Source organism: Gorilla gorilla, chromosome 3 (assembly GCF_029281585.2).
Source record: "Gorilla gorilla gorilla isolate KB3781 chromosome 3, NHGRI_mGorGor1-v2.1_pri, whole genome shotgun sequence".
In the NCBI taxonomy this organism is placed as follows: domain Eukaryota; kingdom Metazoa; phylum Chordata; class Mammalia; order Primates; family Hominidae; genus Gorilla; species Gorilla gorilla.
Genome location: NC_073227.2, coordinates 113394120 through 113417772, shown reverse-complemented (window position 1 = coordinate 113417772; position 23653 = coordinate 113394120). Strand labels below are relative to the sequence as shown.

Here is a 23653-nt window from a genome sequence, read left to right as displayed (position 1 = left end):
CATAAGGAAGGTAGTCAGCGGCAAGCCCTTTCGGCATTTGGGAGAAGACAGCCTTCAGTTTTGAAGGGGGATTTCGGTGGCACAGGGCAGAGTTCATCCTGAATGTTTCCTTACATTTATCAAGTCAAAAGTTACTGTTTTGGTCTTCAGTGTGCTTTGATGATATGTAAAGCCTTTATAAATCATTTGCAGTCAACATTTCCATCTTTCATTTAGAAAACAACTTTATCTAGGGGAAAACACACTGCATCTGGTGTAAGAAAACTAGGTTTGGATTCTTACTTAGCCACCAGTATAACCCTGTTAACTTAGAATCGTAGTTCTAAGTTAACAGGGTTATACTGGTGGCTAAGTAGTTGATGTCTTTTATTTTTAATCTTCCCAATATTTATTTTCCTTTATTCAAACAACGAGATGCCACTTTTCATTTAAGAAATAAATCTGGATGCCTCCCTTGTTTTCTACACGTGCCCAACTCTCTAGGTTGCATTGCTGGATGGTCATGTGTCCTGGGCTGGTTAGTTCGAACTCTCCATGTCCTCTGGCCTAAGTAATTTTTTAAGGGATAGTACTGACTCTACTTTGAAAACATTAAATCAATGTTTTCAGTATGCAGTGAAGCCCATAAATAACCCTCTGATTCATCCCTAAAGTTGATTTTTTCTTTGTTTTTGTGCATATGGGTAACAAATGTGTACATATCTACCTAGCATACTGGATTTAGTCATTTCCATGCTAAGATATTTTGTCAATACTTATTATGCATATCTAGGTCTCTAATTTTCAGAAACAGTTTAACAAATTACAGTGAAGACTGAAATGTGAAATATGGATAATCAGAAGTGGTCTTTCTCGTGTATCACAAGTTGTCCCAATGCAGTAGTTTCGCGATTGCAGGAGCCAACATGTCTAGTGTGAAAGTAACTAAAGTGAAACGGAGGCAAGGCAGCTGTTCCCTAGACTTTCAAACTACATGTGTCAATTTTAAAAAAGCTATTTTGAAGTAAACTTCTGCTATTTGTAAGAGAAAGGGTCTTGATTAATACTTTTTTTTTTTTAAAGCAAACATATGATACTTTGATAAGGAAGATGAAGGCTCAGTTCCTGTCTTTGAGGTGCTTCCAGTTTAGTGGAAGAAATTAACATTTAAACAGGAAATGATATTTTAATGTGATAATGCTAATAACAACATTTATCTTGATTTTCTTCTGCCATTGTTTAATAGGAAAATGGAATAAAATATTGATAGGAACTAAAAGTTGATGTCTATAACATTCTAGCAACCATCAATTTCTCAGATATCTGTATTGTGTTACTTTTTTTAGGCCAGTTTCCCACAACAATCCTCCAAGAGGTAGTGGCTGATTGAAGCTTAATGATTCATTTTATTAAATCACATAAAATAATGACTTTACTATCATCTGTAAAGTAAGATTAATTTTAATCTCTCTACTAAAATGGTTTATATTAAAGTAGATTAGGGTAGAAAAAATCCTAGGAAATATTAGAATTTAATGTATATTTCTAAACTGACCCCAAAAAAGGCTTTTAATCAGAAATATGACATACTATTGCTCATTCCATACCAGTGGTCAGCATCCAAGTAGATATTTCTCAACATATAAAAGTGAAATTCATGAAGATAGAGAGCAGACTGGTGATGACCAGGGGCCAAGAAGGGTAGAGGGGTTAAGGGAATGGAAAGAGGTTTATTAATGGGTAAAAATATACCCTTAGAAGAAATAAGACCTGGTGTTCAATAAATCAGTAGGATGACTATAGTTAAGATCAATTGATTGTACATTTCAAAATAGCTAAAAGAAAATAATTCAAATGCTGCTATTGCAAAGATAAATATTTAAGGTGATGGATATCCCAACTACCCTGATTTGATTACATGAATTTATCAAATTATCATATGTATCCTGAAAATATGATATGTACATGTCATATGTATCAATGTTAAAAATTTAATAAACATAAACAAAACAAATAAATCTCTTTCAAGTCTTTGCTTACCATGTGCCAAGCACTGTGAGAGGTACTTGGAAGAGAATGTTGAGCAGAACAAAAAACAATTCTTGCCCTCATGGAGTATATTATCTATACCATCTGATGATACCACAAACCGTATTACAGATAGAGGTATCCTGCAATACTACTCATTTTCCAAACTACAGTTGCAATTTAACAAAATTTAGTGGCATTCTCTGGAATACATAAAATAGTAATTCTCAGTCTGATTTTGTTTTGAAATATCACTTTTAAAATATTGAATTCAACAGGAAAAGAGATATGTCACTAAGTTTTTGTGTCTTATTTTTTTCCTCTACTCATTTCTTCCTCCTCTGTGTAGATTAGGCACATTTAATCTTTTTAATCATGTAATACATTTTAAGACCTCACTTGGAGTAGAAAAAGGCTTCAGTACTGTATTCAGCCAGTCTTGGTGTTTCTGAAATTATGGCAGAATGCCAAGCATTAAAGTTAATATTTGAAACCTTGGGCTTTTTTTAAAAATAGGAAGGAGTGTGTCATACTGCTGGATACGTGAGATACATCATTGAGCTGAAGAGACTTTTCCCAACGTGAATAGCAAAACATACTTTATAAATGGCTTGCTTCCTAAGAAAATAAAACTTTTAACCATAAGCCATTTAAAAAATCTTGCTTAGAAAAAACTTCACTTCAAAAAGAATTTGAGTCATTTATTATTTTGTTGGCATTTGTGCTGCATTTTTACTTTGTATTTAAAAAATAAAGATAATTATATGCTATACTAGATTTCTGAGGTGACACGATCTGGCAACAGTGGCCCATCACTGAGATTGAATTTCTATTTGATAATAACTTGTGATCTGAGCATGAGATCATAATATTTCAGTATAAGAGGCATCTTTACAGTGATGCTGATCAATATTTGTTAAGAATATTTTACTTATGAATAAATCCAAAGCAGTAGAATATATAAATTTTACTTACTTAACATCATATATACTAATGCAAAGGAAATAGTTCAATAAGATGTTTGGATTAATTATATGCTTATTGATGCACATTGAAGTAAATGAGACAACTGAAAGCTGGAAAGTAGCCAAATGAGCAATAAACAGCTTTAAGACTGTCTAGAGAGAAAGTCAGTAATATTATAGTCATCAGACATTTGAAAACACTCTCTGGGTAATCATAAACATTTGCAATCAATTAAGAGGAATGTGTCCATTTCAAGGGTCTTGATTAAACCTACATCAAGACTACACAGAATAAACATTGTGATTCTTAGGAATGCATTCATGAGGATGGTCCTTCAATGCTCATTTCAAAAGAACACATGGCAATTAAATTGTAAGTAAAGAGTGATACGGTGAAGAGTGGTGCTTAAGTAGTTTAGATCACTAGACTATGTAGTGACTCTAGTTTGAAAACATTAAATCAATGTTTTCAGTATGCAGTGGAGCCCATAAATAACCCTCTGATTCATCCATAAAATTGATTTTTTTCTTTGTTTTTGTGCATATGGGTAACAAAAAGTGTACATATCTACCCAGCATACTGGATACAGCCATTTCCATGCTAAGATATTTTGTCAATACTTATTATGCATATCTAGGTCTCTGATTTTCAAAATTAGTTTAACAAATTACAGTGGAGATTTATATAAGGTTACCACCAACCTTGTTGTAGAATAGTAAAGGCTATCCTGAAACTATAAGAAAAATAACAGAAAGGCTAAGACCATAAAATAATTTTTAGCTGACCAAAACAAAATGAAACAAATAAATATAAACTAAACTTTCAAAGGGTATGTTCTAAAAGGGATTTTAAAATAATGAATTATAATAAAACAATTATAATTTCCTTAATTTTTCTTATAAGTAAGATTGCTTTCAAACCAAAAAAGGAGGTACATGTGTATATGTATGCCTACCCTTCACCCTTCTACCAAAGAGTCATCATGTAACTCAGGGTGGTAACTTGGAGCCCTCCATATACTTGACCAAATTATTTGGTTTAAGAATGGAAAAGGACCCAAACAACATGTAGTATTTGATGTATGGATAAAAATCCCTATGTATATCATACACACACACACACACACACACACACACAGGAAATGATCTTTCTTTAATACAATCATCTGTCATCATATGCTTTAGGTCACCAGGGTCTGCTAACTTGACTGAGAATGAAGCCAACACATGAATAGAAGTAGAGGTGAGGATATAGTAAGAGAATAACTATTTTCATTAAGTTCATGTACCTGCATCATTATCATAATAAACTGTTTAGCTCCCTGTCATTGAAGTAGCCCTCCAATCTCTACAGCTGAATCCATTCTAACAGATCCACCAATATATCCATCCCAATATTGGGTTGTTATTGTTACTAGGCCAGGAAACTTAAATAACTCAAGTAGCTCATTTGATGAAGAGCACATTATCAACCTTACTGTTTGCTTCATTCTAGTAAATCAGTTCTACCCAGCTTTTCCAGCCCTGAAATTTAATGTTTCTCTCATCAGTACTCTCAAAAGAGAATAATTCCATTAAAACAATTTACCTACTATTTTTCTATTCTAACGAGCACCTCCTCTTATAACTTTCTGGTTTCTGTATTATTTCAGTTGCAAGACTCTTTTATTATGACATCTAGCCATTGTCAGATATATCTGTCTGAATTCTTTGCTTAGACCTCTCTGATGGTGAGTCTGCCTGGAATGACTGCCAATTGCCTTTAATGAGCCTCTTTCAATACCATAATCCACCTGTTTGACAATGCCTCCTCTTGGAAGGCATTTGGTTGAAATCATGACTAGCATGTTAAGCCAATCGAGAACAATGCAAAATTGGAAGGGTTGGTCAATATCATTAACACAATGAAGGTAAAACATAAAATTGAAAAGCAAAAATTATGATAAAGAAAACACAGTACAAGTGCTTTGTATTTTAAAAAGAGGTAAATATCTCACATCTCTCTACAGCAACAAGACAACACGTGGCATATTTTGTAATCAGTAAATATGTCAGGTCTTATCTTCTCATACAGAGAGATGGGAAAACTAGAATAGCAAGGGATAAAGCCACTTAGAAAGGTGAGGTATCTGAAATTAACATCAAATTCAAAAATGGTAAACTGCTTGTGGTGCTTACGCAGTAGACATCTAGGGTAAGTTTAGAGAGGTATCATTTTATTTACTTATTGATAAACGACTATAAGCAAAACAGATTACTTAATATTATTCCAGAAAATGGCTCATTTTCATCAATGTGTGTGTTTTCAGTTTCATATGTACTTTTTGACAACTAGAAATGTCCAATGTCTAAAAATGAAAAAAGCTGCATCAAAAAATAACGAATTCTGCATCGCTTGGAGTCTTTCTGGCAGGGGAAACAGAACTGTCAATCAAAGATGTGGAAGAAGAGACCTGTTGAAATTTGCTGTTTCCAGATGCCTCATCAAGGAACAAAGCTGGCTTATCAGAAGCACCTGTGGAGTTTTAAATATATATATATGTTGCTATGCACCCTGCAAAATTTTGATTGAATGGTTTTGGAACGAGGCCCAGGCATTCCAATTACTAAAAAGCTCTTCTAGAGATTCTAATATACTTTCAAATTTGGGTTCCCAGTGGCCACCAAATTAAATTCTCACCTTTTTTTTTTTATGACTCAGTAATCTCTAAATCATCATGATTCAATGTGTTTAGTTTAAAATTATGATATTTCTGTAAATTGCTTTTTTTTTCCTTTTTCCTTTCCTTTACCTTTTTTGTCTTCAAATATTTGATGGGTTGTTCTGTATTGTAATTTTTTTATTGACGTTTAATTTACATATAATAAACAGATCTTAAATGCTTAATAGATTGTTTATTGTATTCCACTGTTACTATCACTCAAAACAAGATAATGGATATTTCCATTACCACTAAAAGTTATTTTGTGTGGCTTTCCAGACAATCTACCCCAGACACATAGATGTGACCACTGTCTGATTTTGACCACGATAGCTTAGTTTTGTATTTACTGGACTTAAAATATATGGAAACATACAGTATTACTCATTTATAAATGTCAGTCTTTTCTCACTTAACTCAGTGTTTCTTCATATTTCAATCGTTCATTACTTATTTTGCTCAATAGTATTCTACTGTACGAAAATTAATTTAACCATTCTCAAAATGATGGGCATTAGAGTTGCTTCCAGTTTTGGATATGAGGAATAATGCTGCTATGAATATTCTTGTACAAGAATTCATGTGGCTATACATTCTCATTTTTCTGGAGTGAAATGGGTGGGGTATACAAGGTAAGTAGATATTTAACTTGGCAAAAAATTGCCAAACAGCTCTCCTAAGTGGCTGTATATTTTACATTCCAACCAGCAAAGTATCAGAGGTGCAATTGTATTGTCAGTCTTTGCCTTCAGCCAATCTAGTGGATGCAGATTGGCATCTCCTTATAATTTAAATTTGCATTTTTCTGTGGACTAATAAAGTTGCACAGTTTATTTGCCATTTATATATCTTCTTATGTGAATGGTCTGGACAAGGCTTTCACCCATTTAAAATTGTTTTTGGTTTCATACTGGTGCTTTTTAAGAGTTTTTAAATATGTGTATTCTTTGAACACTTTACATATTTCACATATTTATATGTTTTTCGGATCTATGTTTTAGAATTTATTGCACAGTTTGTAGTTTGTCTATTTCTTAATGTTGTATGTTAACGAGCAGAACGTTTTAATTTTGAGAAAGTCCAAAATGTTCTTTTTGGTACCTAAGAAATCTTTATATATCCTGAAGTTATGAAGATAATGTCTTATGTTTTCCTCTAAAAGATTTCTAATTCTAAGGTTTTAGTTTTAGTATGTGATAAATCTTGAATTAATTTTTGTGTGTAGTGAGAGATGAGAGTAAAAGTTATTTTTGTTTTGATTCCATACAGGGACCCAATTGGTTCAGCAATATTGCTTAAACATTTCACCACTGAATGGATTGGCATGTTGGTTAATAATCAACCCCACTCTATGCCTGTGGGTTGATTTCTGGACTCCTAATTATGTCCCATGAATCTATTTGTCAATCCTTATGCCAATACCAAAAAAGCCTTGAAATCAGGTAAAATATTTCATCCAATCTTTTTCTTTGCTCTTTCAATTGTTGCGGCTATGTAAGATATTTACACAATGTTAGGATCAGCTTATCAATTTCTTCAAAAGGCTCTAAAAACAATTTAAAAATTTAAGATTTTTGATTATTAAATCTATAAATCAATTTATGAAAAATGGATATCTTAAGACTAAAATTTGAAAATCATGAACATATATCTCTCCATTATTTAGTTCTTCTTTAAATACTCTTGGTCAACGTTTCATCATTTTTAGCGTAAATGTCTTGCAAAATTTTGCAGATTTATTTCTGGGTATTTGATGTTATGTTTTATTTCAGGTTTAATTTTTTATTGCTATTATAAAGAAATACAATTACTTGCGAATATAGGCTATAAGCTTACTAATTAAAAGTTTTAGATTTCATAGGATTTTCTATGTGCATTATTATGTATTGAGAAATAAAGACATTTTTGCTTCTTCCTTTTCAAATTCTTTGCGTTTTATTCTTTGCTTTATTTCAGTGTTAGAATTTCCAGTAGAATATTTTTTGTGTGTGGAGGATATGTATTCTTTTTAATTTCTGATACTGGCAAATTTTGTTTTCTGTGTGTATTTTTTTAAAATGGTCTTGCTGGAGTTGAACAATGAGAATACATGGACACAAGGAGGGGAACATCATAAACCGGGGCCTGACAGGGCGTGGAGGGCTAGGGGAGGGATAGCATTAGGAGAAATACCTAATGTAGATGATGGGTCGATGGGTGCAACAAACCACCATGATACATGTATACCTGTGTAACAAACCTGCAAATTCTGCACATGTATCCCAGAACTTGAAGTATAATCTTAAAAAAAAATTAAAAATGGTCTTGCTAGTGGTTTATCAAAATATTTCCTAAAAATTAATAATTTTAGACTTTGTTAACTTTCTCCTTTTGTTTTCTGTTTTATTTATTTCCATTTATTTTTATTTTCTTACACTTTGTGTTTAATATAGTCTTATTTTGTTATATTCTAAAGGTAGAAGTTTAGTTTCTTGCTATTTAAGCTTTTCTTTTTTCAAATACCAACATCAATTTGATTAATTAATTAATTAATTTGCTTATTTATTTGTAGTTACTTATGCTTGGGGCTCAGTGAATTGATGTGTTTAATTCAATTTTGGCTAATTATCAGTCATTTTCTCTTCACATTTATCTTTGTTTTCCCATCTTCACTCTTTTCTACATAGATACTAATTAGGTTTAATCTTAGTGTAAGTAGGAGTCCTGTTTCTCATGCATGTAAATGTAACTGTGAGGAAGACTGATGTTTAGGATTCCTTCCCCCAATCATCTATGCACACACTCTCCAGATACTAATTCAATATCCAGCCTTCAGATTGTGGCCTTTCATTAAAATTATATTACCTATTTATGGTATTGATTTTTTTCAGCTGTTAATTTATCATTATCAATGAAGAGTTATTCTGGTTACATTAGCAAGGCTGCATTATAACTATGCAGAGAGAATATTGGACTGAGTGCCACAGTAAACAAAACAAAACAAAATTAACCAAAATAAAGAATGACTTTTTTTTAGTCTCTTAGCTTTAATCTCCATATGCATATAAAATGTATTTCAAAATTTTCCAGGTGTCCTTATTTATCTTTTTCATAGCAAATCAAAAAGCAGGCAAAAGTAGTATTTTAAACATACTGCACTCCTTGAGAAGGCAGGATGAAAATCAGCTTGCTTTTCAAGTCATGAAGTATAAATTCAACTAGCATTTATTCCAACCAGTTTTTAAAGAACCTTAATAGAAAGCAAATAAACACCCTTTTTTTTCCTGAAGCAAGTGCCAGTCAAGGTTTTAACACAAACACAATCATTCTTCAACGCTTGGAAATATTGGAAGGCCTTTTTTCTATAATATTCATACAGAGATATTCCTTCAACTATCAAAGTTAAAAAAATAAAAAGTGAAAGAATCAGTCTGAGCTGAAATAAATGGTGTCACCCATGAAGATATAGAGCTTGGAGTAGACCAAAACCAGATTTGCTTGGTTGAACTTGATAGTAGCTACTTGAAACAGAAAGTGCCTTGCTTATTGCTGTACAGTAGGTCTCTGGATCCACAATCCCTTCCCCTCCTTTCCCCTTTTCCCTGGCATCAGCTGCCTTAACAAGAAGGATTCTTGCCATAAGAGAGACTAAACACCCTAGGCACGTATCAATATTCTGAGAAACCCTGGGGAATGGAGGGACTCAGACTTCTATGGCTTTGTCGGATATAGCACCTATCCAGCCCTGGGGGAAGAGGGGAAAATGCTCAGATTCAACTATTTGGTGGGGGTTTCAGTGGGAGAGGGAAAGGTACGTGACATGTAGCTGGGTTCCTTTATACCAACTTAATATACTGTTGTTGCTTCCTACATTGAGTATATAATTGGAATTCATGTGTTACATGCTTCTAATTTCCTACTTCACAAATATTCAAGGAGATTTTCCTTATTGGGAATAATGTCACAGAGAGATATGCTTCTTCTCTCCCCAAAAAGAGATCCCTATCGCTATGTTGGACTCTGGGCATTTCTGACTCTGACTAATGACTATGCCAGTTGAGACCTCTGCTGAAGAGAGAAAGCCCCTCCTAGAGACTCACCTTGGGATTATGGACTTGGTGCTCCCCAAATATGGCTACCAGGTACATCCGTTTTGAAAAGCAGCTATTAGCTTTCTAATGGACTCTTAACTGAAACCGAAAGCCTGATCTATGAATGACCTGACATTCCTATCTTGAGGAGGGTCACTTCGAATTCAGCAACTAGTAATATGTGCAGGGGCCAACAAGCATGCACATCAAAATGAAATTCTTCCTTTAGAAGACTTTACCTCCTGAAGCTAAGTGCTGACTCTATAGGGCCGTGAGATGCAGAAGTTCCATAAACAAATGGTGATGGCTTTGCTGACCTGAAATCTGAAAGTGTTCGTTGTAGTTTGCTTAGGTCATTCAAGCTCAGCACCTGCTATGCAGTACTGAAAATGGACATGCTTACTCTGCTAAGTGGGCAGAACCGAAGCCTGTTCTCATAGCTCTGTACAATACTCCCCTCCATGGTACATATATATATGTGTGTGTGTGTGTGTGTGTGTGTGTGTGTGTGTGTGTATGTGTGTATGTATGTATATATGTATATATACACATTATGACTGCTGATCTGTTGTCAACAGCTTAGTGGTTTGGTATGCCACTTAGAGAACTACAGAGTAGTAACATTAAAGATACCACTCTTTGGAGCTGTGAATTGTGGAAGTATATCAAGACTACATCAGGGTTACTCATGGAGAAACCCATAGTGAAAGTCCATTAACTGATCAGATCAACTGGACTCAAGCTGATTATTGAGACAGACACACAGATTGCCACCATTGCTGCCTGACATGATCTACCATTTACCGTGTCTACCATTCACAGATGGGACACAAAGCAAATAACTTCTGTTACCAGGGCCTGCACTGTATGCAATACTTGTGATTCCTGCTGAAAGTTGACCCCTTGTATCCTAGTAGGGAAAGCCAAAGAGGGTTGTACACTCCCACTGCAAGCACATTGACTATTTTGGCCTCTGATCACTTCTTAGGACTGCCTGAAAGTGTTGTAGATACTTTTTTAGGTCGTGTTATTATTGTTCCAGTCTGATCAGCTGATGTAGGCACTACTTTAGAAGCTCTTAAAATTAATCTGTGCCACGTTTTCAGCTCACTGGACCATTTGCAGCCTGACAAATATATGCAAAAGATGCTCAACAATGGCCTGGTAGTCAAGGAACTCAGCGTATCTTCCTTGCTCTCTACCATCAACAGACTTCCAGTGTTGTTGAGTGTTGAAACAATCTCCTTAAATGTTGACTTCAAAAGATGTCCAGCTTTATCTTCTTCACCTTTTCCTGGCTCATATACCTTAGTGAGGCTGCTTGTTCACTTTATGAATATGTTCCAAGAAAGAAATAATATCATCTTGGGTGATTTCTGTGCAATGATCAACATGAAAGTCGTGTGGGATTACCTACACCTACTTTTAATTTCAAAATTTCATTCTGACCTTTTCTGGGCAAAACACTTCTTTCTTTTTCCCCAGAGCAGCCTGTGTGGCAGCCTTGCCTAAATGGAGCTTATGGGATTTGGACTCAATTATGTTTCAGTCTCCTGGAGTTTCTTGTTTTATTGATATGATTCTGGATCATAAGGATAATGAGCACTTTGTGAGGACACAGCTTGTTCATGCAGGCCAAAGTGGGGGACACAATCAATCTCTGTAAGTTTTATAAAAATGTCCTTGTAGCTCTTGCACTATTTTTTATGAAAAGTCTATGTGCAAACAGGAAATAATTGAGAAAAAAGATGACATCACAGTTATTAGGATGAAATACACCAATTTTCTGGAGGTAGAGGGAAAGCACCAAATGAGAAGGGAACATTCACAGACCCTTACAATTATGGGGAAAGGACAGATGTTAATGATATTTGTCTTTCAAAATGACTTCTGGAGTATTCTCCTTGAAAGAAAACTCTCTGGTACAGAACATCCAAACTAGGATAAGTGTCTTAAACTTCACTGACTGTTGGACTTGCCTTTTCTTACCAGATGGCTCTATTCACGACTTGATCGCCATTCTTTTATTCTTAGAAATAAGTCTACTGAAAATAGCACAGGATGCACCTGCCACTCCTATGCAGAATGCTTGTCAATACCTCTAAATACCTTCTCTACCACCATTCTCACTCATTACATCGGGTGGTAATAAAGCCACTAAACTGATGGCATAAAACAAGGATTGGTAAACAATCCTTAAAGGGCTAGATAATAATATGTCAGGGTTATTTAGGTTATATTGCTTTTGTTACAAGTGCAGGACTCTGCTACTGTAGCTTAAAAGCAGCCAAACAAAAGGCAAATAAATGAACATGGCTGAGTTCCAATGGAATTTTGTTTACAAAAAGAGATTTCAAGCCCAACAGTAGTTTGCTGACCCCTGGAGTAGACAATGAGGACGGACCTAATCAACTACTCTCACAAAGTCTCTCTTAAACAAGAACTGGACTGAATTATTCTACTAATTGAGAACACCTGGTATTACCAGAGGGCGAGGAGGTCACATAGGAGGTAATATTTGTTTGTCTTCCACCCAGCGGGTTCCTGAAATTGGGCCTAACCCTTCCCTCCACCAACTCAGGCAAACCAGGCCCACTTCCAGTACTATAATTTTTGTATGAAGATTACCACGCTTCTGAAGACACATGATTCGAACATTAGGGTAGCCATAAGAAATTTTCAATTGTTTAAGTAAAGATCAGCAGAAGATAATATAGTACACTAATGAGATCTCTCCAAAGTGAGGCTACCTTTATTTATTTATGGGAGCTACATGGAGCAATATCTGTGAATCCTGTGGGCAGTTTATCCTACTATGGGATTCATCCATTATAAATTTTTTCCCTGAATTTCACTGAAGCAATCAATGGCACCACTTCAGCTCTGGAATTCATTCAGGTCAGCTTCAACTCACTGGCCAGGGTATTTATAGATGATAGGTTTTGCCTATGGGCAATGGTGGAATCTTTGTAACCACAAATAAATCCTTTTGTATCTAAATTAATGCTTCTCGCCAAGTGGAAAGGTTTATGCAGAAATTTAAGGAGAGACCCGCCTGGCTTTTTAAAGTAAACTTCAGTGGTTCATAGTATTTGTTCAGCTGACTGGGTCCAGGACCCTGGTGGGCATGGTTGGGATCAATCCTGCTCATTAAAGTCCTGTTTATAGTCTCTTTAAATAAATACAGATGAGAAAAACTGAATGGATTTGATCCCAATCCCCACCATTCAGATTAACTAGAGGAGTGGCAATCTCATGGGGGAAATTTACTATTAGCCAACAACGTTGTAGAAAGAATGTGACTATTACATTATTGGGAGACAATTCTCCATAGGTCTCCTGTGTTACTACACATTTTGAAAACAGGAGTTCTTATTAGGGAACAAGACACATGGATTCCCCAAGCTCAGGGTTTCTCAGCTGCCATACAAGCCCATTACACATAGGGTATTCACTTGAACTGCTCCACATTGCTTTGTGGAACTTGAGGGCAACAGAAACAGACATTACTATGAGGGTCATGCTGCTTGCTGTACCATGAGTAATAAAGTCTCTCTATACAATCTAAAAGCCTAGTATTTTCCACCAGCATCCATGAAAGTGATGCAGGCTAACTTGCTAGCTTTCAAATAGGATAAAATTCCCAACCTTTTACAATTTCTGACAGCATTACATCACAAAAGTTAGCTGTAAGATATCCCGGGACTATAGATTTTCAGCCAGGAATATTGCACTCTCAAATTTGGTATTCTATTTGCAAAGAAAAAAGAATAGTTATTGAGCCAGGCAGGTAAACAAAGTTTGAGAGCCATCAGAGTTTACCTTAAAAAGCCAGGTGGCTTTCTCAAATTTCTGCATAAACCTTTACTGGGCCAGAAGCATTAATCCGACAAAAAAATGATTTATTTGAGGCTGCAAAATTTCTACTTTTGCCCACAAGGAGGAGGCAGCTATTTCTGTTACAGATAGGTCAGCCTGTTTTGTCCCAATGACTTTCTCATTTCCATGCTTCCAATAATAAGTAAACCTTCCTAATTGACATATAGTATTTTCCCTTGGCATTAGTATGTTGGAATTCTGAGGGCTTGAAGTCACTTTATGAAAATGATTCTATGTAATTTATACACTTATTTTTTATTTCACAATCTGTTGGAAATTAATCTTATTCTTATATCTATAATGTTAAAATACCTTCATGGCTGAAAGCAAGGACAGGAAGAGATCATTCATATTTGAATTGGGGCTTCTCCACTTACTGGAAGTTACCTGACCCCCCACTACCTCAGCTTTTTCATTTGTAAAAATAATAATAATAATAATAATAACTACTACAAAGGGCTATTACGAGGAGTAAACGAGATAATACATGTAAAACACTTAGAACAGAGGCTGGATATAGTAAATGTTCTCTATTAGATTAGCCCTTATTATTACATTCTTGGGTGATAGTTTATTGCAACCCCTTTATACTGATAAATGATTAAGATCATAGGCTCTGTCAGACGTTAAATCTCTGATCTGATACTTCCTAGTTATGTTTTTTTATGAACAAGTTACCTATCACTTGTTCCTGTCTCCCTATTTGTAAAATTGTGACAGTAAAGTTCTTACTTCACAGAGCTACTGAGAAGATCAAATGACATGATATCTCATTCTAGTGTCTGACAAATTAAAATGCTCAGAGATATTATTTTTAATATCTTAATTGCTGCAATATTTGATCACACTTTCTATTGGTAGGGGGGCTGTTTCTCACATATTTTTGCCTCTTGAAATACTATTAACTTCCATAATCAAGAGTGAAGTCATTCCATAAAGCCTTCTTCAATCACTGGTGCCAAAATTAAATACTTCTTTACACACCAGTAGCACTGAGTTTACATCATTCATAACACTTAACCCACTATTTTCTCTATTAAGAAAGACACATCAGTTGTTAATTGTAAGCTTATTAAAGACTATGTTTTGTAATACTTTTTATCTCATAGTTTGCATTGCACTGAGCAAGTGAGCAATCAATATTTCCAGAAGGACATATTTTTAAAAGCTGAACACTTCCTAACCTATTTTCAAGCATTTAAAAATGTGTCTTGAATCAATCCATTCAAATAAAATTTCCACATTCTTTTCATCTTTTCATCTGTTGACTTAGAAGCAAAGATATCAATTTTCTTTGTTAAGGAATTTAAAGTAGACATTTATATTTTGCCCTTAATTATAATTAACTGCTTTTGAAAAGGAGGTTTCTCTAATTAACTTGATATAGAAGTCTAAATCTTTTTAAAAAGTATATATTTTTTTCTATACAAAATACATTTTCAATAACATTTGGCCCCAGGAAGCTGCCTAATTCCATCCATAGATTCCATCCATAGTTAATCCATTTCTTAATGAAAGCAATTCTTCATAACCAAGATAAAAGTCACATACAATTCCAATGTTTGAACTTAAAATGATGACACTGATGAATGGATAAGTAAATACAAGTAGCACTCTTCAAAGTACAAGGTATTTGGATAGCTTGATGTTTATTTTGGACTCTAGTCCAATGCTTTACTTGCAAGATTAATTGTAAGTATTAAAGGGAAATTTTCTTTCATTAAACAAGGGCATTACTGGAAATAATGTTAGTGATAGAAGCAGAAATATTTTTCATAAATTATTAAGCTAAATAAGTGAAAAAGCAAGTTTATCCCAAAAATAAAAGAAAATTCCTAAAGCAAACCTCAGATCTAACAGATGACCCAGTCATATATTACATAATTATTCCATCTTATTTACTCAAATAAAAACTCAGGAGAAAAGAATAAGAAATTTCAAATATGCATAAATGATTCTGTGACTATATATTTATTTATTATATATTTTCAAAATATAGTTATCTCACCCATAATAAAAATGTCCTCTTTTATACAAATTACCTGACTATAATATATGTAGGACTTGGAAACAAACAAGGAATTTTCTTTCTTCATGGTCATTTATAATGAAAGAGTAATATTCTTGTTTTAAAGTTGAGAAAATGCCTTAATCAAAAGTTCCTTTTCTGTTCTAAATCCCAGCACTTTGGGAGGCCGAGGTGGGTGGATCACGATGTCAGGAGATCGAGACCATCCTGGATAACACGTGGAAACCCCATCTCTACTAAAAATACGAAAAGAAACAATAGCTAGGTGTGTTGGCACGTGCCTGTAGTCCCAGCTACTTGGGAGGCTGAGGCAGAAGACTCTCTTGAACCCAGGAGGTGGAGGTTGCAGTGAGCCGAGATTGTGACACTGCACTCCAGCCTGGGCAACAGAGGAAGACTCCAACTCAAAAAAAAAAAAAAAAAAAAAAAAAAATCACTTTCATAGTACTAACTGAAAATTGTTCTCCCCCCTTAAAGAGTTACTGTTTTTAAATTTATTATTTCAATATATGTTTGATCAGAGGTCAAAAGAATATCATTTAAGTAAAAAAAGGAAATACCATTTAAGTTATAAAGGCCACAAATAATCTGACTGTAAGAAAATCAACAGTGTTATTCAGCATGTTGATTCCAAAGAGTTTATTATGTTCACTAAATAATCCTATCAGGGAATTTCAGGCTTGTGTTGAGTTCAATCCTTTCTTTAACTGATGAGCCAATTATTTTTAATATCCTTTTTGTTTATTTTATTCATTTCAGTCTCTTAGACTTTGTTCTGTGACCCCTTAATAACGTGAATTAAGCAACAAAAATAAGGATTTCCGTCTTGGAGACAAAGGAGTGTGTTTCCAGAGAGTGCCACAGACTTTGGGTGAAGCATACCCACCAAGTTTAATAAGACTCTGGCTGCCAAAACCCCATGCAACCATTGAATATTCAGGGCTAAATGTAACTGCCACTTGCTCTCCCTCCCTGAGAGTCCACAGGAGCTCTTTCTTATTTGTTGATTCCCAGATTTCTGCCAACTTGTTTGTTCTCAATTCTATTGATGGCACTTTCTGGCCGACTCTTGTGTAACTGTTCTCCAATATTGTTCACATTGCTGGGTAGCTTAGGACAAGAAGGCATTTTTTAAGATGTTTATTTACTTATTTGCAAAGAAAAATAAGTTATGCTACAGAGAGTGAAATCCTCTCTGACTTTCTTTTCAGAAAACTGTAAAAACTGAACCCATTCCTACTGAACAGGAAATTTTTCCAAGACTCCTTCTCAAGACATAACCTCTAAGAAAACACATGTTTCAAAATAGGCATTCTTTATCAAGATCTGTTCATTTCCCCTCATTTGGTCATACTCATCTCTATTTTATTTCTGCCACAAATAAGAGGGAATCTATAGATTAAGATATTGGGGATCAGTCAGTTAGAAAAAAGGTAGATAAATTCAGAAAAAATAAATGTAAACAAAAATATTATTTTGTTTAGTTGTTAATGAAGTACCAGTAAATATACTGAGACAAAGCATTTTATTCTCAAATTATGATAAATTTACGGACAATGCTTTGTGTTTTACCTTGGAAGATTAAAGAATTTTTTTTACTACTTAGTACTTTTGTGAGACTTCCTACTGTAGACAACATATAATATGAACTGTATGGTGATATAATTTTAGTGACTCCAAGGAGTTAAGTACTGAGTAGGTATTAAAGTCTACACAAGGGTGTAAGCAAGATTTGTCAGATTTCATTTAGCCAATTAACAGAAAGAGGTAAATTTTCAGTGTTCTAAGGTTATCCAATATGATCTTCTGCATTATAGAGAGGTATACATTTTTTTGAAAGGGAAGAAAGACGGTGTTGTTTTTATGACCAAATTCCCATTAGTTGAAAAATCAAGATGTATTGGAATCAGATTCTCTCTAGAAACATTTGTAAACTAAGCATTAAGTAGGTACAGTTATTTATATTTAAAGTTGACTTTATACCAAAATGTTGGACTTAAATACATTAACACAATTTTCAGTTGCTGCTATGTTTATAAGAAAAATATGACAAGACAAGAAAACCACAAATAACAATGAGTAAGACCCTTGAAACTTTTAAGATTTAATGAAATTGCTTCTCATGCAAATATCAGCTTACAAAACCTACACAAATTATAAACACTTACCGTATTCACTATCATAGAATATAATGAATTTCTGCCAGGCATACTCTGTGACCACTCTTAGGATAACATCATGCAAGTAGACAGGTGGGCGAACTGAGAGAGTGTAGTCATCATTCCTGTTGCTCCGGGTGAGTCCACAGCCACTCCTTGGGGTCCCAGCTGTTGAGCGCTGAATGAAGAGGTGGGGGATATGCATGGCGTCTGCCAAAGACTGGAGGGATCCTGCTGACGTGCAGCCAATGGAGCTGACCAGGGCCAAGATGCCTTGATTCATAAGTTCACAGGCTGCAAGAAAGCACAGTAATATTCAAAATGTCAATGGGTTTCACATATTTTTCCCTTTTTGAGAAGCACTGGATGGATAAAGCTTACAGATTTTTTATATAGCTATGAAAATGTTATAGAAAGGAACATTCGATATGAGGAGATCCTCAAGTTACAAAGCGCTATTGGTATTCCAAGAATTCTGCTCTTATTATCTATGTGACCTTGTGCAAATCACTTGGCTTCTCTTGGCTCGGTTTCATCATCTGTAAAGAGGGTAAAATAGCATGAATCTTGCAGGATTATTGCGAGGATTAGAGAAAACAGTGTCTGTTATTTGCCTCTCACGTGATATATATTCAATTAGTGGTAGATAAACTTTTGTAATTATCAATTTATAATTCAGAGAAAAGATAATTCCCTACTGAAGGCATAATACAAGGTTTCAAAAAGTAGATAATATGTAAACCAGTGAATAAACAGAAAGATGAAGGTTTGGAGGAAAGCATTTCTGGCCACAGAAAACAGAACGATTCTGATATCTAAAAACTTGATGACATTGCCGCTTTCCATAAACTGGAGAAACCAAAATGTTTTCGTTATTTTCCTTGACAGTAAGAAAGCTTATGGTCAAATCAAATCAATTCAAATACTACATTGTAGCCAGTGTCTCATTCAGGTTCCTAGATCAACAATTTATAATTCCTATTATATGGTTACAATCTATTTTTATTTCACTTTAACTCTTCTATGTGCATACCTCAAAATGTACTTAAAACTAGATCAAATATAAATTATAAATAAATGCAAAGAAATTGTATACACAGAAAAAAAGAGTGAAGAGGTAATGTTTCATAATGGCAATCTTTGAAGATAAAAAATTAAAAATAAATTCAAAAATCAGTGAAGAAATCAATGAAAAAATTATTTTCATTTTAGAAGCTCATTTGTTACAACTGGTTCAGCCTTATTTTAGATTTTAGGCATTCTAGGTATAACATTCTTAAGATTCAAAATTTATTATAAATTGTTTTATATAGTTCTTTAAAAACTTAAAGGAAAACTTAATGGTAAGTTCTTGTATATAATTAACTGGCCAGTTAATGAAGGCTGATTTAAAGTGCAAGCTTAAAAGTGCTGTACTAATGATAAGCATATCATCATCAAACAAATTTATTATTAATTTATTAATGCTAAGCCAACCAATACATGCAAAATAATGAATAATTATTTGAGACATATTTTTCAAGCATTGCCTCATGAAAGAGATTATACTGATTTCCAATAAATGTGAAAGCATCAAGGATTTTTTTTTTTTTTTTTTGAGATGGAGTCTCCCTCTGTTGCCCAGACTGGAGTGCAGTGGTGCGATCTTGGCTCACAACAACTTCCGCCTCCTGGGTTCAAGTGATTCTCCTGCCTCAGCCTCCTGAGTAGGTGGGATTACAGGCCTGTGCCACCAAGCCCAGCTGATTTTTTTGTGTGTTTTTAGTAGAGACGGAGTTTCACCATGTTGGTCAGGCTGGTCTGGAACTCCTGATGTTGTGATCCACCTGCCTCGGCCTCCCAAAGTGATAAGACTACAGGTGTGAGCCACCGTGCCTGGCCCGGACGGATGCTTCTTAGACCATAACATTGTGAGGTCTAATTTTAGCAAAAATCATATGTTCTAGTCATGTTCATGAATTCAATTTTCATAGAAAATAATGTAAGTGTATACTTATAATTTCAATGAATTAATGCAAAAAGAGTAGTCAAATTTTTATTTCATTATTTTGGTATATATGACCATTAATGATTTATATAAGCAAATAGTAAGTCACTTTTTAGAAGAGATTTTGGTTTGTAGCATTTAAAATCAAAATAAGAAAGTGCCTTAAGGGGTACACAGTTGGAGTCAATCTTTAGATTACACTAATTAACAGGAAATTAAGTAAATATAATATTTTACGTACTTCTACCACAAAATTTATACAGTTATAAACATTGAAATTTGGGGAAAAATTTACTTTCAATATTATATTCTGTCACATGTAACATGAGAGGAAAATTGTCTGTTTTAATCTTCAGATTTAGAAGAATATATTCCAAAATGAAAAGTCATATATTAATCTTGCTTAGTAGATACATTTGCTTTAGCATAAAATCTTGTTTCTTCCAACCCACTGTTACTTCCTATTAAACACAAACTAAGCAGATACTAAAACCAGTTAATTTTGTATACAAAAAGTTTGTTTTTGGATTATTATTTGATATTGCCTATCGTGCTATTCATATTAGCAAGAATAACTGAAATTTTCCTACAAAATCAAAATCAGAATAATCAAAAATTGCAGCCAGAAAACATATAATGTCAGGCCTAAAAGATAATTTAGAGATCGTGCAGTCCAAGAAAGGGAAATTGGCTTTACCTGCTGTGCTTTTGATGACTTGTTGGTAAATTGGCATCCTGGAACACTATTTTGAGAGTTTGAGACTCAATAAGAAAAAGTACCGACCATCCTGGCTAACACGGTGAAACCCCGTCTCTACTAAAAATACAAAAAATTAGCCGGGCGTGGTAGTGGGCGTCTGTAGTCCCAGCTACTCGGGAGGCTGAGGCAGGAGAATGGCGTGAACCCGGGAGGTGGAGCTTGCAGTGAGCCGAGATCGCGCCACTGCACTCCCGCCTGGGCGACAAAGCAAGACTCCGTCTCAAAAAAAAAAAAAAAAAAAAAAAGAAAAAGTACCAAAATCATTTTGTCAGGTTTCTCATAGAGAGTGGGAGAGTGGTGGCCTGCAAGTTATAAATGCGCATCCCTCTGAGAGGGCCCAATCCTTTATTGTCAAGAAATCACAAATGCACCCACTTAAAAAACAAAATAGATGACCCAGCTCTCTAACCAATCATCCTTTTCACCACAACAAGCAAACAATGGAGTCTTGTAGTTGTATCCTTAAAATTTTGCATAGCGAAGTAAAGATAAAGCTCTAAATAGGGGAAAGCTCAATCTGAGATTGTTTTATTGTCAAGTTTGTTGAAAGGAGGTAGTCCCACTGAAGAGGAAAGGAAGAGCTCACACAACTAAAATGAATTGGGAATGGATGACTCAAAACAAAGCCGCAGTTGTGCACATGTAAGAACGGGCCTCCACAGCAACCTGCCATTTCCCCCTCAAGGCTGTATTTGATGCCCATTTGGTCCTATTTTACCAAAACAAAATGTCGGTTGAAGCATGGCAGATAGAAATTGATTTGCTTTGGATCTATAGGGCCCTAGATGAAGGTTGGTATAAAAATAGGCTATAACTCATGGCAGCTGAAGGGAGATTTCAGGAAATAAAAGGCTGCAGTAAGAACAGAAGCAAAGCTTAGCAAAGCAGACTACCTTTTGCAAGAATTTCATGTCTTGACAATTAAAAGACTATTATTATGAGTTGCAGTTTCATAGAATGCATAGTCAGTTCATTTGATATAGTATGAGAACTGAATTTGAAAGATCAGAACGTGTATTTGTTTATCATCTATTTTAAATTAAAATAATGTAAACCTACGACATCTCAATGGCATAGTTCTTTATTATTATTTCAAGCCTTGTGATTTATTTATACTATATATGCACATACACATAAACATCTATACATACAGATCATATTGAAAAGCTTGCTGGTTTTATGACTCCAGTTGTTTGAGATTCTGTCACTACCAAAGATGTTTGGAGCCTGCACTAACTGCCAAAAGCACAACTATTATTTTTATTATTTTTAATAGCAATTGCAACACTTTTGCCCTTTGTGGTCACTCTGCAATTATGGAATTTAATTCTGCTCTATAAATGTATCCATTTAAGCTAAGATATATTCATGTATACTATCGTTTTCATTTCTTAAGCTAAATATTTTGAGTCTTTGTTTTCTTACCAAGTAAAACAAGATTAAAAATAAAATGCATAAAGAGTTAAAAAATTAATTACCTCTTACTGAATACTCAATGAGAACTCAGTGAAATATTTTTTGGTAGCATCATCCTTTTTGAACATATATGTTCTTTGTGATCTTTTTTTTCTGACTTATTTATATTTACCAATTTGTTCCGATATAACTTCCTCCGGTGATTTTAAGACACATCAGGACTTTAGCACATTACATTCATACACTACTGTGGTTGGAATGTGTCCCCCAAAGCTGAAGTATTGAAAACTCGATCCCCAATGTGTTGGTGTTGGGAGGTGGAACCTAATGTGATGTGTTTGGGTCATGGGGGCACTACCTTTCTGAATGAATTAATGCTATTATTGCAAGAGTGGGCTCCTTATCAAAAGACAGGTTTGGCCTCCCCTTGGCTTTCTCTTGCCCTCTCTTTGCCCTTCCTCCATAGGATGACACAGCAAGCAAGAAGGCCTTCTCCAGACGCCAGTGTATTGATCTTGACTTCCCAGCCTCTTGAACTGTGAGAAAATAAGTTTCTGTTCATTATAAATTACCCAGTCTCAAGTATTCTGTTATAGCAGCACAGAAGGGATTAAGACATACTTATTCATCAATATAAATAATCAACTTTCAACCATGTTCAAGGAACTTCCCTGGAGATCAGAGAATGTATATGACAGGTTCTATCCTCAAAGAGCTCCCAGTTTGTCCACCATAGTCTTTCCAAAATCTGCCCTGCATCACAATCAAAAGTGGAGATTAAAAATAGAGAGATGATTAAGTCTACTCCTAGAGTTTCTAGTTTATTCAGTCCAGTGTGATAGTCATGTATTTGCATTATGAAATGTTACCTGAATAGTTCTGATGTGTAACCCTTTCTGAGAAACAGTAGCCTGGCGAATTGTAACTTCAATGCTCTTTCAAGTAATTGTTGCAGAACATCTAATATTTGTTGATTTTTTATTATTTTTTCAATAATCTTCAGTCATACTCAACAATGACCATAACTGGGCAGTGGAACTTCACTACTTGTGTATTCTTTCTATGATGACTAAATATAATCTAATTACTTTTTTTCTGTTTATTAATGAATCACAAATATACTATTTATGATTGCTTTTTTAATATTCCACCAAAAAGCTCCAGACATTTGCTTTTATACTTCTAGGAATACAGTAACACAAAACAATTTCAGCTTACCCAGACATTTAGAATTCTTTGCAAATATGATTTTTAGCAACCATCTGAGATGTGACATTTAGAAGATGGTCTATATTTGGGACCTCATCAATGTAGTTTGCCAGAAATAAAATCATCTGGAACAAATTCTTCCAAATAAAGCTTGCCTTTATATGTAAATAGTGTTACAAGGTCCAAGTTAATCATAATTATCTACTTAGGAAGTGAAAATACAGAAAAAAATATTTTAATTAAAAATTGTTAAGATTTTATTCCTTCTTACAAAATAGAAGTGCTAAAATGGTTGATTACCAGCCATCAAATGAACTCAGTTGAGTAATTTTCAGTCAACTATTTTTTCACTCATCTAAAGCCAACGTGAACCTTTAATTATAATTAGTGATCCAAACCTGAGAAGAATTAAACATTTAACTTGGCACATATTGTAAGTCACCTTATTTTTCAATTTATATCTCATAACA

The 23653-nt window shown here is 34.4% G+C and overlaps 1 protein-coding gene across 1 annotated transcript in view; it reads right to left on the bottom strand.

Moving 5' to 3' along the window:
- Positions 1 to 23653, bottom strand: part of GRID2 (glutamate ionotropic receptor delta type subunit 2) — a 1455891-nt gene that overhangs the window by 655817 nt on the left and 776421 nt on the right. The window contains exon 3 of the mRNA XM_031010484.3: positions 17821 to 18105. Within this exon, the coding sequence (XP_030866344.1) occupies positions 17821 to 18105 (285 nt within the window). The remainder of the gene's footprint in view (positions 1 to 17820; positions 18106 to 23653) is intronic.